General features: G+C 37.4%; 1 protein-coding gene across 1 annotated transcript in view; it reads left to right on the top strand.

Moving 5' to 3' along the window:
- The window catches only part of LOC138306574 (leucine-rich repeat-containing protein 74A-like), a 50617-nt gene that overhangs the window by 25347 nt on the left and 6188 nt on the right, over nucleotides 1–19082 (top strand). Inside the window, exons 6-7 of the mRNA XM_069247014.1 lie at nucleotides 1938–2079; nucleotides 3319–3447. Coding sequence (XP_069103115.1) covers nucleotides 1938–2079; nucleotides 3319–3447 — 271 coding nt within the window. The remainder of the gene's footprint in view (nucleotides 1–1937; nucleotides 2080–3318; nucleotides 3448–19082) is intronic.

Below are 19082 nucleotides of genomic sequence, written 5' to 3' on the forward strand. Positions count from 1 at the left end.
TCAGGTATGTAACACCTCCCTACAGACACTCAGGTATGTAACACCTCCCTACAGACACTCAGGTATGTAACACCTCCCTACAGACACTCAGGTATGTAACACCTCCCTACAGACACTCAGGTATGTAACACCTCCCTACAGACACTCAGGTATGTAACACCTCCCTACAGACACTCAGGTATGTAACACCTCCCTACAGACACTCAGGTATGTAACACCTCCCTACAGACACTCAGGTATGTAACACCTCCCTACAGACACTCAGGTATGTAACACCTCCCTACAGACACTCAGGTATGTAACACCTCCCTACAGACACTCAGGTATGTAACACCTCCCTACAGACACTCAGGTATGTAACACCTCCCTACAGACACTCAGGTATGTAACACCTCCCTACAGACACTCAGGTATGTAACACCTCCCTACAGACACTCAGGTATGTAACACCTCCCTACAGACACTCAGGTATGTAACACCTCCCTACAGACACTCAGGTATGTAACACCTCCCTACAGACACTCAGGTATGTAACACCTCCCTACAGACACTCAGGTATGTAACACCTCCCTACAGACACTCAGGTATGTAACACCTCCCTACAGACACTCAGGTATGTAACACCTCCCTACAGACACTCAGGTATGTATCCCTACAGACACCAGGTATGTACACCTCCCTACAGACACTCAGGTATGTAACACCTCCCTACAGACACTCAGGTATGTAACACCTCCCTACAGACACTCAGGTATGTAACACCTCCCTACAGACACTCAGGTATGTAACACCTCCTACAGACACTCAGGTATGTAACACCTCCCTACAGACACTCAGGTATGTAACACCTCCCTACAGACACTCAGGTATGTAACACCTCCCTACAGACACTCAGGTATGTAACACCTCCCTACAGACACTCAGGTATGTAACACCTCCCTACAGACACTCAGGTATGTAACACCTCCCTACAGACACTCAGGTATGTAACACCTCCCTACAGACACTCAGGTATGTAACACCTCCCTACAGACACTCAGGTATGTAACACCTCCCTACAGACACTCAGGTATGTAACACCTCCCTACAGACACTCAGGTATGTAACACCTCCCTACAGACACTCAGGTATGTAACACCTCCCTACAGACACTCAGGTATGTAACACCTCCCTACAGACACTCAGGTATGTAACACCTCCCTACAGACACTCAGGTATGTAACATCCACCTCCCTACAGACACTCAGGTATGTAACACCTCCCTACAGACACTCAGGTATGTAACACCTCCCTACAGACACTCAGGTATGTAACACCTCCCTACAGACACTCAGGTATGTAACACCTCCCTCCCACAGACACTCAGGTATGTAACACCTCCCTACAGACACTCAGGTATGTAACACCTCCCTACAGACACTCAGGTATGTAACACCTCCCTACAGACACTCAGGTATGTAACACCTCCCTACAGACACTCAGGTATGTAACACCTCCCTACAGACACTCAGGTATGTAACACCTCCCTACCTAAATACATATGTATGAGAGAGTTTGTATTTCTCAGTGTTTAAAGTAAGGAAGAATATACAGTGATGATGACCTCATGGTTGTAGTATATTTACTAATTATACTTTTATCAACTTAATTAGATTGTTACCAATGTCCGTTATTTTTCCTTTATAGACATATAAATGTTTTGTACAACTTACATGTTAGTTTTTATTTCCATTTATACAGTATATTTAATCTGTTTGGGTTTATTTCACTAAATCTAATTACTCCATAGGTGATAATATTTACCCAACAAATAAAAAATTATGCTTATTTTGAAAATTAAAATATTAAAGATTCTTGTATTGATGTAGAAGCCACTTTTGAATATCAACAATTTTATATAATATTATATATATATATGTATATTTTGTTACATTTAGAGCTAAAAGTATCGGCATGAGGGACCTCCGGGTGTTGATGGACGGAATGAAGGAAAATACAAGTCTAACAGAAGTGGACTTGAGTACAAACTCTTTCTCTGATCCTGTCGGTGTAGCCAAGGGCTTCGCTCATATACTCAAGGTTAACATATTTTACATTATGTTCAAAACCTCTAGCTATAGAAATTCCTGACTTTTTACTTTTCATCACTATACATATAGCTGTTTTACATCTATTTATATTTCTGTTCTATTTGCTCAATTTTTAGGTCACCTGAGACAAATTCTAAAGTGACCTATTCTAATCCCCTTTTGTCCGTCGTCATCTGTTGTGCGTCGACCGGCAAGTGTCGTCCGGCAAGTGTCGTCCATTGTATGGCGATAAACAATTTACTTTTTCAACTTCTTCTTCAAAACTACTGAACCAAATTTGTTGAAATTTTGCAGAAACCTTCCATAGCCAAAGGTCAACAAAAATTGTGAATTATAGGGTCCCAGCCCCCAGGGGCCTGAGGGGTGGGGTCAAAATGGGTCAAATAGGCTAAAACTTCAAAAAAATTCTTCTGAAATTCTAGAAATGGTAGAATCAATTACTCTTCATAGATAGAAAGGTCTTAAGGTCCTTTACAGAAATTGTGAATTATATGTCTATGGGGTCTCACGTTCCCCCTGAGGAGGGGGTCAACTTGACTATAGTTTAATTATATAGGGAAAACACATTTTGAGCATTATTTGGTCATTTGTGAAAGGAAATCAGTCAAATGTTGTCCGAATTATCAGTATGAGATGGCTATTGAATCCTCTTAACAATTTTTCCATGACTGACCACCAGGGGCCTGAGGGGTGGGGCCAAAAGGGGTCAAATAGGCAAAAACTTCAAAAGTCTTCTTCTGAAATTCCAGAAATAGTAGAATCAAATACTCTTCATAGATGAAAAGGTCTTAAGGTCCTTTACAAAAATTGTGAATTATATGACCCGGGGGTCATCGTGTTCCCCCCCGGGGAAGGGGTCAAGTTTACAACCTTTCCAGTGATTGGATGTTGACCTGAAGATATTTGACCTCTACATACACCTGTAGACTAAATGTTGACTGATGATATATGACTTCTACATAGACAAGATATTGACCTTATGACATTTGACCTCTACATTGATTTGATAAGATGTTGACCTGACAAGATTTGACATATACATAAATTAGATGTTGACCTTATGACATTTGACCTCTACATTGAGTGGATAAAGATTTGACCTCTACATTGATTGGATAAGATGTTGACCTGATGACATTTGACCTCTTCATTGATTGGATACATCTGTAAGATGTTGACCTGATGACATTTGACCTCTTCATTGATTGGATATTCACCTTATTTATAGCGTAGTGAGTGTGGCCTTCGGAGCCTGGCCTTGAGTAGCTGTGAGCTCAACGAGGCGAGTATGGAACTCATTCGGGATGGTCTCCATGGTAACAGCTCAATGGAAGAATTGAACCTTAACGGCAACACCGTACGTATTATAGAAACACAAAGTCATTTTATTAAAACTGTTAACAACAACATATGCTAAAAAAGGTAAAGTAATTATAACCATGAAAAAAATTATCAAAATCTATTTCCATACCCATTAAATTTTATGATCTTAATTTCATGGTCGTGAAATTTCCCAATAGCTTTATGACCATGGTTTTTATTCAGTATTTTATTAAGGATTAACTTGAATAGATTTTTTATGTTATGGAGATATAACACAAAAATCTGAGTGTACTCTAAATAAACCGCGAAGCGGTTTATGATGAGAGTACACTCAGATTTTTGTGTTATATCTCCATAACATAAAAAATCTATTCAAGTTAATCCTTATAATTCAATTTACTAAAGATAATCTCTTCAACATTTAAAATTCATTTTGGGACTCTTTTGTCTATGAAATTATTAGGCCGTCATCTCAGCCAATCAGAAGCGACGTTACAAACGGCGACGCCATTTTTTCCTTTATGGGCTGATAAAGTAAATTTTTAAGCCAATGAAAATGCCCGTAACAAGCAAAAATGAATTATATGACCATAAATGTATATATTTTTGTGGCCTTGACATTGATTATGGCCATGAATAAGGTGAAGTAATCATGGAGTAGTTGAAAGTTCATGGTTTTTTTCATTACTAAATAAATTATTTATGGCCCTGATATTTCTAACAAGTGTTTCAAAACTTTACCAATGAAACATCATGATGAAGATAATTGTATTTTTCATGAATGTACTTCAAGGCCATGATAAATATCCATTTTCTCCATCCGCATTTATTATACAATTATAGCATTTAGATTAGGTTGATGCATGTTTTTATTGACCAAAGAAAAATTATCGACTGAGGACGATCATAGTTTTATAGGGGGTCACGTGGGGTACCGACGTCCACATATCAAATGCCAAGAAAATCTGTTATCAAGGATATGCAGCGATTGATGTCATTATACATTCTAAGTAAAGAAGTATTTGTCCAAAATAAACTTATAGTGGTAAAGCATGATAGTTTATATGGACAATATAATTCAATAACAATTGACAAATACATAAACCGATATCTTCATTGTGTATGCATATATGAACAGTGCATGTGCAAAGATTTCATGTTGATAAAGAAATGCAGATAAATTAAAACTTACAGAAAGTTGTTCATCTTTGCTTAAAGAAATTCAGGAATGAGATAATCCTTTCACTAATTTGCCAAAACTTCCATTTTAAAACAAATAATGTTTCCCCTTCCAAAATCCTTCAGACACAATCGCCAATTTGGATTTTCACTGTTTTGGCGGGAAATATATTATACAATAAAACGAGATCGATAATTTTGTATGTCATAAAATTGATTACCTTACTGTTAATACTACACTCATCATCATCTTTTAAAAAATAAAAATTACAATATGTAAAATGTTAATTTTCGTAATGCATGTCGTCTGATGTTTCCTGTCGTCGTCCTAAATACTGTGCGGTAGTCGACTGTCTCTGCGCCAGACGGCAAAACAGCGAAATGAATCACCAAAGTTATTCTGTGTTACGCAGGAAATTTTGAATATATTTGGTGCTGTTACTTTATCTTAGGCCATCAATATGTATTTTATTATGTTATTAATGGTTTTAAGAAACTTTAAAATTTTGCTCTGGAAAGGAAGTGACTTTAATGGGAGTTTCATGGGACTATCATATTTTGTTCCTGGTTTCCATGTACAGTAGTGGTATGTATCTGGTACAGTACAAGGACAGTCTTTAGTACTAGATGATCTATCAGCTATAACAAACTTGTACAGTAGTACAGTAGTGGTATGTATCTGGTACAGTACAAGGACAGTCTTTAGTACTAGATGATCTATCAGCTATAACAAACTTGTACAGTAGTACAGTAGTGGTATGTATCTGGTACAGTACAAGAACAGTCTTTAGTACTAGATGATCTATCAGCTATAACAAACTTGTACAGTAGTACAGTAGTGGTATGTATCTGGTACAGTACAAGGACAGTCTTTAGTACTAGATGATCTATCAGCTATAACAAACTTGTACAGTAGTACAGTAGTGGTATGTATCTGGTACAGTACAAGGACAGTCTTTAGTACTAGATGATCTATCAGCTATAACAAACTTGTACAGTAGTACAGTAGTGGTATGTATCTGGTACAGTACAAGGACAGTCTTTAGTACTAGATGATCTATCAGCTATAACAAACTTGTACAGTAGTACAGTAGTGGTATGTATCTGGTACAGTACAAGGACAGTCTTTAGTACTAGATGATCTATCAGCTATAACAAACTTGTACAGTAGTAGTACAGTAGTGGTATGTATCTGGTACAGTACAAGGACAGTCTTTAGTACTAGATGATCTATCAGCTATAACAAACTTGTACAGTAGTACAGTAGTGGTATGTATCTGGTACAGTACAAGGACAGTCTTTAGTACTAGATGATCTATCAGCTATAACAAACTTCTTGTACAGTAGTACAGTAGTGGTATGTATCTGGTACAGTACAAGGACAGTCTTTAGTACTAGATGATCTATCAGCTATAACAAACTTGTACAGTAGTACAGTAGTGGTATGTATCTGGTACAGTACAAGGACAGTCTTTAGTACTAGATGATCTATCAGCTATAACAAACTTCTTGTACAGTAGTACAGTAGTGGTATGTATCTGGTACAGTACAAGGACAGTCTTTAGTACTAGATGATCTATCAGCTATAACAAACTTGTACAGTAGTACAGTAGTGGTATGTATCTGGTACAGTACAAGGACAGTCTTTAGTACTAGATGATCTATCAGCTATAACAAACTTGTACAGTAGTACAGTAGTGGTATGTATCTGGTACAGTACAAGGACAGTCTTTAGTACTAGATGATCTATCAGCTATAACAAACTTGTACAGTAGTACAGTAGTGGTATGTATCTGGTATGTATCTGGTACAGTACAAGGACAGTCTTTAGTACTAGATGATCTATCAGCTATTACAAACTTCTTGTACAGTAGTACAGTAGTGGTATGTATCTGGTACAGTACAAGGACAGTCTTTAGTACTAGATGATCTATCAGCTATAACAAACTTGTACAGTAGTACAGTAGTGGTATGTATCTGGTACAGTACAAGGACAGTCTTTAGTACTAGATGATCTATCAGCTATAACAAACTTGTACAGTAGTACAGTAGTGGTATGTATCTGGTACAGTACAAGGACAGTCTTTAGTACTAGATGATCTATCAGCTATAACAAACTTGTACAGTAGTACAGTAGTGGTATGTATCTGGTACAGTACAAGGACAGTCTTTAGTACTAGATGATCTATCAGCTATAACAAACTTGTACAGTAGTACAGTAGTGGTATGTATCTGGTACAGTACAAGGACAGTCTTTAGTACTAGATGATCTATCAGCTATAACAAACTTGTACAGTAGTACAGTAGTGGTATGTATCTGGTACAGTACAAGGACAGTCTTTAGTACTAGATGATCTATCAGCTATAACAAACTTGTACAGTAGTACAGTAGTGGTATGTATCTGGTACAGTACAAGGACAGTCTTTAGTACTAGATGATCTATCAGCTATAACAAACTTGTACAGTAGTACAGTAGTGGTATGTATCTGGTACAGTACAAGGACAGTCTTTAGTACTAGATGATCTATCAGCTATAACAAACTTGTACAGTAGTACAGTAGTGGTATGTATCTGGTACAGTACAAGGACAGTCTTTAGTACTAGATGATCTATCAGCTATAACAAACTTGTACAGTAGTACAGTAGTGGTATGTATCTGGTACAGTACAAGGACAGTCTTTAGTACTAGATGATCTATCAGCTATAACAAACTTGTACAGTAGTACAGTAGTGGTATGTATCTGGTACAGTACAAGGACAGTCTTTAGTACTAGATGATCTATCAGCTATAACAAACTTGTACAGTAGTACAGTAGTGGTATGTATCTGGTACAGTACAAGGACAGTCTTTAGTACTAGATGATCTATCAGCTATAACAAACTTGTACAGTAGTACAGTAGTGGTATGTATCTGGTACAGTACAAGGACAGTCTTTAGTACTAGATGATCTATCAGCTATAACAAACTTGTACAGTAGTACAGTAGTGGTATGTATCTGGTACAGTACAAGGACAGTCTTTAGTACTAGATGATCTATCAGCTATAACAAACTTGTACAGTAGTACAGTAGTGGTATGTATCTGGTACAGTACAAGGACAGTCTTTAGTACTAGATGATCTATCAGCTATAACAAACTTGTACAGTAGTACAGTAGTGGTATGTATCTGGTACAGTACAAGGACAGTCTTTAGTACTAGATGATCTATCAGCTATAACAAACTTCTTGTACAGTAGTACAGTAGTGGTATGTATCTGGTACAGTACAAGGACAGTCTTTAGTACTAGATGATCTATCAGCTATAACAAACTTGTACAGTAGTACAGTAGTGGTATGTATCTGGTACAGTACAAGGACAGTCTTTAGTACTAGATGATCTATCAGCTATAACAAACTTGTTACAGTAGTACAGTAGTGGTATGTATCTGGTACAGTACAAGGACAGTCTTTAGTACTAGATGATCTATCAGCTATAACAAACTTGTACAGTAGTACAGTAGTGGTATGTATCTGGTACAGTACAAGGACAGTCTTTAGTACTAGATGATCTATCAGCCTATAACAAACTTGTACAGTAGTACAGTAGTGGTATGTATCTGGTACAGTACAAGGACAGTCTTTAGTACTAGATGATCTATCAGCTATAACAAACTTGTACAGTAGTACAGTAGTGGTATGTATCTGGTACAGTACAAGGACAGTCTTTAGTACTAGATGATCTATCAGCTATAACAAACTTGTACAGTAGTACAGTAGTGGTATGTATCTGGTACAGTACAAGGACAGTCTTTAGTACTAGATGATCTATCAGCTATAACAAACTTGTACAGTAGTACAGTAGTGGTATGTATCTGGTACAGTACAAGGACAGTCTTTAGTACTAGATGATCTATCAGCTATAACAAACTTGTACAGTAGTACAGTAGTGGTATGTATCTGGTACAGTACAAGGACAGTCTTTAGTACTAGATGATCTATCAGCTATAACAAAACTTGTACAGTAGTACAGTAGTGGTATGTATCTGGTACAGTACAAGGACAGTCTTTAGTACTAGATGATCTATCAGCTATAACAAACTTGTACAGTAGTACAGTAGTGGTATGTATCTGGTACAGTACAAGGACAGTCTTTTAGTACTAGATGATCTATCAGCTATAACAAACTTGTACAGTAGTACAGTAGTGGTATGTATCTGGTACAGTAACAAGGACAGTCTTTAGTACTAGATGATCTATCAGCTATAACAAACTTGTACAGTAGTACAGTAGTGGTATGTATCTGGTACAGTACAAGGACAGTCTTTAGTACTAGATGATCTATCAGCTATAACAAACTTGTACAGTAGTACAGTAGTGGTATGTATCTGGTACAGTACAAGGACAGTCTTTAGTACTAGTATAGATCTATCAGCTATAACAAACTTGTACAGTAGTACAGTAGTGGTATGTATCTGGTACAGTACAAGGACAGTCTTTAGTACTAGATGATCTATCAGCTATAACAAACTTGTACAGTAGTACAGTAGTGGTATGTATCTGGTACAGTACAAGGACAGTCTTTAGTACTAGATGATCTATCAGCTATAACAAACTTGTACAGTAGTACAGTAGTAGTGGTATGTATCTGGTACAGTACAAGGACAGTCTTTAGTACTAGATGATCTATCAGCTATAACAAACTTGTACAGTAGTACAGTAGTGGTATGTATCTGGTACAGTACAAGGACAGTCTTTAGTACTAGATGATCTATCAGCTATTACAAACTTGTACAGTAGTACAGTAGTGGTATGTATCTGGTACAGTACTAGGACAGTCTTTAGTACTAGATGATCTATCAGCTATAACAAACTTGTACAGTAGTACAGTAGTGGTATGTATCTGGTACAGTACAAGGACAGTCTTTAGTACTAGATGATCTATCAGCTATAACAAACTTCTTGTACAGTAGTACAGTAGTGGTATGTATCTGGTACAGTACAAGGACAGTCTTTAGTACTAGATGATCTATCAGCTATAACAAACTTGTACAGTAGTACAGTAGTGGTATGTATCTGGTACAGTACAAGGACAGTCTTTAGTACTAGATGATCTATCAGCTATAACAAACAAACTTGTACAGTAGTACAGTAGTGGTATGTATCTGGTACAGTACAAGGACGGTCTTTAGTACTAGATGATCTATCAGCTATAACAAACTTGTACAGTAGTACAGTAGTGGTATGTATCTGGTACAGTACAAGGACAGTCTTTAGTACTAGATGATCTATCAGCTATAACAAACTTGTACAGTAGTACAGTAGTGGTATGTATCTGGTACAGTACAAGGACAGTCTTTAGTACTAGATGATCTATCAGCTATAACAAACTTGTACATAGTACAGTAGTGGTATGTATCTGGTACAGTACAAAGACAGTCTTTAGTAGAGATCTATCAGCTATAACAAACTTGTACAGTAGTACAGTAGTGGTATGTATCTGGTACAGTACAAGGACAGTCTTTAGTACTAGATGATCTATCAGCTATAACAAACTTGTACAGTAGTACAGTAGTGGTATGTATCTGGTACAGTACAAGGACAGTCTTTTAGTACTAGATGATCTATCAGCTATAACAAACTTGTACAGTAGTACAGTAGTGGTATGTATCTGGTACAGTACAAGGACAGTCTTAAGTAGTACTAGATGATCTATCAGCTATAACAACTTCTTGTACAGTAGTGGAATGTATCTGGTACATACAGTAAGGACAGTCCTTTAATACATCAAATGACTATACAGTGGAATAGGAACCCTAACTGGAGAAAGGACATTAATACAAATGACTAATACAGTAGGAACCCTGATGGAGAAGGACATTAATACAAAATGAACTAATACAGTAGGTAACACTGATGGAGAAGGACAGTAGGAACCCTGATGTAGAAAGACAATTATACAAATGACTAATACAGTAGGAACGACTGATGTAGAAGGTCATTAATACAAAACTAATACAGTAGGAACCCTGATGGAGAATGGACATTAATACAAATGACTAATACAGTAGGAACCCTGATGGAGAAGGACATTAATACAAATGACTAATACAGTAGGAACCCTGATGGAGAAGGACATTAATACAAATGACTAATACAGTAGGAAATGGAGATGGACTAATACTAATACAGTAGGAACCCTGATGGAGAATGGACATTAATACAAATGACTAATACAGTAGGAACCCTGATGGAGAAGGACATTAATAACAAAATGACTAATACAGTAGGAAACCTGATGGAGAAGGACATTAATACAAATGACTAATACAGTAGGAACCCTGATGGAGAAGGTCATTTATACAAATGGACTAATACAGTAGGAACCCTGATGTAGAAGGACAATTAATACAAATGACTAATACAGTAGGAACCCTGATGGAGAAGGACAATTAATACAAATAGACTAATACAGTAGGAACCCTGATTGGAGAAGGACATTAATACAAATGACTCAACACAGTAGGAACCCTGATGGAGAAGGACATTTAATACAAATGACTAATACAGTAGGAACCCTGATGGAGAAGGACATTATACAAATGACTAATACAGTAGGGGAACCCTGAAGTCTGAGAAGGACATTAATACAAATGACCTAATACCGTAGGAACCCTGATGGGAGATGACATTATACCAATGGACTAATACAGTAGGAACCCCCTGATGGGAAGGACATTATACAAATTGACATTAATACATAGGACCCCTGATGGAGAATGGACGATTAAAACAAATGTCAATACAGTAGAAACCCTGATGGAGAAAGGACATTAATACAAATGACTAATACAGTAGGAACCCTGATGGAGAAGGTCATTTATACAAATGACTAATACAGTAGGAACCCTGATGGAGAAGGACATTAATACAAATGACTAATACAGTAGGAACCCTGATGGAGAAGGACATTAATACAAATGACTAATACAGTAGGAACCCTGATGGAGAAGGACATTAATACAAATGACTAATACAGTAGGAACCCTGATGGAGAAGGACATTAATACAAATGACTAATACAGTAGGAACCCTGATGGAGAAGGACATTAATACAAATGACTAATACAGTAGGAACCCTGATGTAGAAGGACATTAATACAAATGACTAATACAGTAGGAACCCTGATGGAGAAGGACATTAATACAAATGACTAATACAGTAGGAACCCTGGATGGAGAAGGACATTAATACAAATGACTAATACAGTAGGAACCCTGATGTAGAAGGACATTAATACAAATGACTAATACAGTAGGAACCCTGATGGAGAAGGGACATTAATACAAATGACTAATACAGTAGGAACCTGATGGAGAAGGACATTAATACAAATGACTAATACAGTAGGAACCCTGATGGAGATGGACATTAATACAAATGACTAATACAGTAGGAACCCTGATGGAGAAGGACATTAATACAAATGACTAATACAGTAGGAACCCTCATGGAGATGGACATTAATACAAATGACTAATACAGTAGGAACCCTGATGGAGAAGGTCATTAATACAAATGACTAATACAGTAGGAACCCTGATGGAGAAGGACATTAATACAAATGACTAATACAGTAGGAACCCTCATGGAGAAGGACATTAATACAAATGACTAATACAGTAGGAACCCTGATGGAGAAGGACATTAATACAAATGACTAATACAGTAGGAACCTGATGGAGAAGGTCATTAATACAAATGACTAATACAGTAGGAACCCTGATGGAGAAGGACATTAATACAAATGACTAATACAGTAGGAACCCTGATGGAGAAGGACATTAATACAAATGACTAATACAGTAGGAACCCTGATGGAGAAGGTCATTAATACAAATGACTAATACAGTAGGAACCCTGATGGAGAAGGACATTAATACAAATGACTAATACAGTAGGAACCCTGATGGAAAGGACATTAATACAAATGACTAATACAGTAGGAACCCTGATGGAGAAGGACATTAATACAAATGACTAATACAGTAGGAACCCTGATGGAGAAGGACATTAATACAAATGACTAATACAGTAGGAACCCTGATGGAGAAGGTCATTAATACAAATGACTAATACAGTAAACCCTGATGGAGAAGGACATTAATACAAATGACTAATACAGTAGGAACCCTGATGGAGAAGGACATTAATACAAATGACTAATACAGTAGGAACCCTGATGGAGAAGGACATTAATACAAATGACTAATACAGTAGGAACCCTGATGGAGAAGGACATTAATACAAATGACTAATACAGTAGGAACACTGATGGAGAAGGACATTTATACAAATGACTAATACAGTAGGAAACCCTGATGGAGAAAGACATTAATACAAATGGACTAATACAGTAGGAACCTCATGGAGAAGGACATTAATACAAATGGCTAATACAGTAGGACCCTCATGGACCCTGATGGTCATTAATACAAATGACTAATACAGTAGGAACCCTGATGGAGAAAGGACATTAATATACAAATGACTAATACAGTAGGAACCCTGATGGAGAAGGACATTATACAAATGCAATACAGTAATGGAACCCTGATGAGAAGGACATTAATACAAATACTAATACATGACTAATACAGTAGGAACCCTGATGGAGAAGGACATTAATACAAATGACTAATACAGTAGGAACCCTGATGGAGAAGGACATTAATACAAATGACTAATACAGTAGGAACACTGATGGAGAAGGTCATTAATACAAATGACTAATACAGTAGGAACCCTGATGGAGAAGGACATTAATACAAATGACTAATACAGTAGGAACCCTGATGGAGAAGGACATTAATACAAATGACTAATACAGTAGGAACCCTGATGGAGAAGGACATTAATACAAATGACTAATACAGTAGGAACCCTGATGGAGAAGGACATTAATACAAATGACTAATACAGTAGGAACCCTGATGTAGAAGGACATTAATACAAATGACTAATACAGTAGGAACCCTGATGGAATCCTGATGGAGAAGGACATTAATACAAATGACTAATACAGTAGGAACCCTGATGGAGATGGACATTAATACAAATGACTAATACAGTAGGAACCCTGATGGAGAAGGACATTAATACAAATGACTAATACAGTAGGAACCCTGATGGAGAAGGACATTAATACAAATGACTAATACAGTAGGAACCCTGATGGAGAAGGACATTAATACAAATGACTAATACAGTAGGAACCCTGATGGAGAAGGACATTAATACAAATGACTAATACAGTAGGAACCCTGATGGAGAAGGACATTAATACAAATGACTAATACAGTAGGAACCCTGATGGAGAAGGACATTAATACAAATGACTAATACAGTAGGAACCCTGATGGAGAAGGTCATTAATACAAATGACTAATACAGTAGGAACCCTCATGGAGAAGGACATTTATACAAATGACTAATACAGTAGGAACCCTGATGGAGAAGGACATTAATACAAATGGCTAATACAGTAGGAACCCTGATGGAGAAGGACATTAATACAAATGACTAATACAGTAGGAACCCTGATGGAGAAGGACATTAATACAAATGACTAATACAGTAGGAACCCTGATGGAGAAGGACATTAATACAAATGACTAATACAGTAGGAACCCTGATGGAGAAGGACATTAATACAAATGGCTAATACAGTAGGAACCCTGATGGAGAAGGACATTTAACAAATGACTAATAATAGGAACCCTGATGTAGAAGATTAATACAAATGACTAATACAGTAGGAACCCTGATGGAGAAGGACATTAATACAAATGACTAATACAGTAGGAACCCTGATGGAGAAGGACATTAATACAAATGACTAATACAGTAGGAACCCTGATGGAGAAGGACATTAATACAAATGACTAATACAGTAGGAACCCTGATGGAGAAGGACATTAATACAAATGACTAATACAGTAGGAACCCTGATGGAGAAGGACATTAATACAAATGACTAATACAGTAGGAACCCTGATGGAGATGGACATTAATACAAATGACTAATACAGTAGGAACCCTGATGGAGAAGGACATTAATACAAATGACTAATACAGTAGGAACCCTGATGGAGAAGGACATTAATACAAATGACTAATACAGTAGGAACCCTGATGGAGATGGACATTAATACAAATGACTAATACAGTAGGAACCCTGATGGAGAAGGACATTAATACAAATGACTAATACAGTAGGAACCCTGATGGAGAAGGACATTAATACAAATGACTAATACAGTAGGAACCCTGATGGAGAAGGACATTAATACAAATGACTAATACAGTAGGAACCCTGATGGAGAAGGACATTAATACAAATGACTAATACAGTAGGAACCCTGATGGAGAAGGACATTAATACAAATGACTAATACAGTAGGAACCCTGATGGAGAAGGACATTAATACAAATGACTAATACAGTAGGAACCCTGATGGAGATGGACATTTATACAAATGACTAATACAGTAGGAACCCTGATGGAGATGGACATTAATACAAATGACTAATACAGTAGGAACCCTGATGGAGAAGGACATTAATACAAATGACTAATACAGTAGGAACCCTGATGGAGATGGACATTAATACAAATGACTAATACAGTAGGAACCCTGATGGAGAAGGACATTAATACAAATGACTAATACAGTAGGAACCCTGATGGAGAAGGACATTAATACAAATGACTAATACAGTAGGAACCCTGATGGAGAAGGACATTAATACAAATGACTAATACAGTAGGAACCCTGATGGAGAAGGGACATTAATACAAATGACTAATACAGTAGGAACCCTGATGGAGAAGGACATTAATACAAATGGACTAATACAGTAGGAACCCTGATGGAGATGGACATTAATACAAATGACTAATACAGTAGGAACCCTGATGGAGAAGGACATTAATACAAATGACTAATACAGTAGGAACCCTGATGGAGATGGACATTAATACAAATGGTTAATACAGTAGGAACCCTGATGGAGAAGGACATTAATACAAATGACTAATACAGTAGGAACCCTGATGGAGAAGGACATTAATACAAATGACTAATACAGTAGGAACCCTGATGGAGAAGGACATTAATACAAATGACTAATACAGTAGGAACCCTGATGGAGAAGGACATTAATACAAATGACTAATACAGTAGGAACCCTGATGGAGAAGGACATTAATACAAATGACTAATACAGTAGGAACCCTGATGGAGAAGGACATTAATACAAATGACTAATACAGTAGGAACCCTGATGGAGAAGGTCATTAATACAAATGACTAATACAGTAGGAACCCTGATGGAGAAGAACATTAATACAAATGACTAATACAGTAGGAACCCTGATGGAGAAGGACATTAATACAAATGACTAATACAGTAGGAACCCTGATGGAGAAGGACATTAATACAAATGACTAATACAGTAGGAACCCTGATGGAGAAGGACATTAATACAAATGACTAATACAGTAGGAACCCTGATGGAGAAGGACATTAATACAAATGACTAATACAGTAGGAACCCTGATGGAGAAGGTCATTAATACAAATGACTAATACAGTAGGAACCCTGATGGAGAAGGTCATTAATACAAATGACTAATACAGTAGGAACCCTGATGGAGAAGGACATTAATACAAATGACTAATACAGTAGGAACCCTGATGGAGAAGGACATTAATACAAATGACTAATACAGTAGGAACCCTCATGGAGATGGACATTAATACAAATGACTAATACAGTAGGAACCCTGATGGAGAAGGACATTAATACAAATGACTAATACAGTAGGAACCCTCATGGAGATGGACATTAATACAAATGACTAATACAGTAGGAACCCTGATGGAGAAGGACATTAATACAAATGACTAATACAGTAGGAACCCTGATGGAGAAGGACATTAATACAAATGACTAATACAGTAGGAACCCTGATGGAGAAGGACATTAATACAAATGGCTAATACAGTAGGAACACTCATGGAGAAGGACATTAATACAAATGACTAATACAGTAGGAACCCTGATGGAGAAGGACATTAATACAAATGACTAATACAGTAGGAACCCTGATGGAGATGGACATTAATACAAATGACTAATACAGTAGGAACCCTGATGGAGAAGGACATTAATACAAATGACTAATACAGTAGGAACCCTGATGAGAATGGACATTAATACAAATGACTAATACAGTAGGAACCCTGATGGAGAAGGACATTAATACAAATGACTAATACAGTAGGAACCCTGATGGAGAAGGTCATTAATACAAATGACTAATACAGTAGGAACCCTCATGGAGAAGGACATTAATACAAATGGTTAATACAGTAGGAACCCTGATGGAGAAGGACATTAATACAAATGACTAATACAGTAGGAACCCTGATGGAGAAGGACATTAATACAAATGACTAATACAGTAGGAACCCTGATGGAGAAGGACATTAATACAAATGACTAATACAGTAGGAACCCTGATGGAGAAGGACATTAATACAAATGACTAATACAGTAGGAACCCTGATGGAGAAGGTCATTAATACAAATGACTAATACAGTAGGAACCCTGATGGAGAAGGACATTTATACAAATGGCTAATACAGTAGGAACCCTCATGGAGATGGACATTAATACAAATGGCTAATACAGTAGGAACCCTCATGGAGATGGACATTAATACAAATGGCTAATACAGTAGGAACCCTGATGGAGAAGGACATTAATACAAATGGCTAATACAGTAGGAACCCTGATGGAGAAGGACATTAATACAAATGACTAATACAGTAGGAACCCTGATGGAGAAGGACATTAATACAAATGACTAATACAGTAGGAACACTCATGGAGATGGACATTTATACAAATGACTAATACAGTAGGAACCCTGATGGAGATGGACATTAATACAAATGACTAATACAGTAGGAACCCTCATGGAGATGGACATTAAGGGGTTATGGTAGTATAATTTTATTGATTGATCAGATTTTCCGTCTTTGTAGTTTGGGGTGCATGACTCATTCCTTACTGAAGTTGTCGTAACCTCAGCTACTATCCAACATCACTAACCTTAGTCTGGACCAACCTCCAAATCATGGAATTAATACAACTTTGTAATACAGACGGTAAGTTCAGTGGATCTAGGACATTCAATACAACATGCCTTCTTCAGTAGGAACAAGACTGAAGTGACAAAACGTGTGTACACCCAGACGTTCATACAGTCAGGAACTCCACTTCCTGTACATTATTATAACATCCTTCCTCCTATACAGGAAGTCGCGTCGTGTGTGTTACACCTAGGTACAACGTCACATCAGAAACCTCCAACTTCCTGTTACATTATAACATCATCCTTCCTCCGTACAGAAGTGTCGTCGGAGTGTGTTCACCCAGTCGTCACATCAAACCTCCACTTTCCTATGTACAGTATATACATCCTTCCTCCTATACTGACAGTGACGTAGTGTGTACACCCAGACGTAACATCAAACCTCCATTTCTGTACATTGTATAACATCCTTCTCTCCTTTACAGAAGAGATCGGTGTGTGAAACACCAGAACGTCACATCAAAAACTCACACTTCATGTTAACTCATCTATATATCATCCTTTCTTCCCTATAAAGAAGGAAGAGACGTTGATCATTGTGTCCACCAGACGTCATCATCAAACTCCTCCACTTCCTGTACATATATAAATCTCCTTCACTTCTATACAGAAGTGACGTCGTGTGTACAACCCAAGACAGTCAATCATCTAACCTCCACTTCCTGCTACATTATAACATCCTTCCTCCTATTACAGAAGTAAGTGACGTCGTGTGTAAACCCAGACGTCACATCAAACCTCCACTTCCGGGTACATTATAACATCCTTTCTTTCCTATACAGAATACAGTGTGTGTCACCTAGACGAAGTCCTGTACATTATAACATCCTTCCTCCAGAAGTGACGTAGAGTGTACACTAAATCAAACCTCCACCTTCCTGTACATTATAACATCCTCCGTCCTCCTTATACAGGAAGTGGACGTGTGTGTACACCAGAGCTCGTACGCATCCAAACCTCCACTTTCAACTGTACATGTATACACATCCTTCCTCCTATTACTAGAAGTGACGTCGTACGTGTCTATGCCAGGACTGTAACACCCCAACGTCACATCAAACCTCACTTCCTGTGTACATTTATTAACATCCTTCCTCCTATAAAGAAGTGACGTCGTGTGTCACACCCCCGAACGTCACATCAACTCCTCCACATTCTCTGTACATTATAACATCTCCTTCCTCCTTACAGAAGTGACGGTCGTGTGTGTACACCCAGACGTCACATTTTCAAACCTCCATTTCCTGTACATTATAACATCCTTCCCTCCTATACAGAAGTGACG

Source organism: Argopecten irradians, chromosome 13, assembly GCF_041381155.1.
Source record: "Argopecten irradians isolate NY chromosome 13, Ai_NY, whole genome shotgun sequence".
Classification (NCBI taxonomy): domain Eukaryota; kingdom Metazoa; phylum Mollusca; class Bivalvia; order Pectinida; family Pectinidae; genus Argopecten; species Argopecten irradians.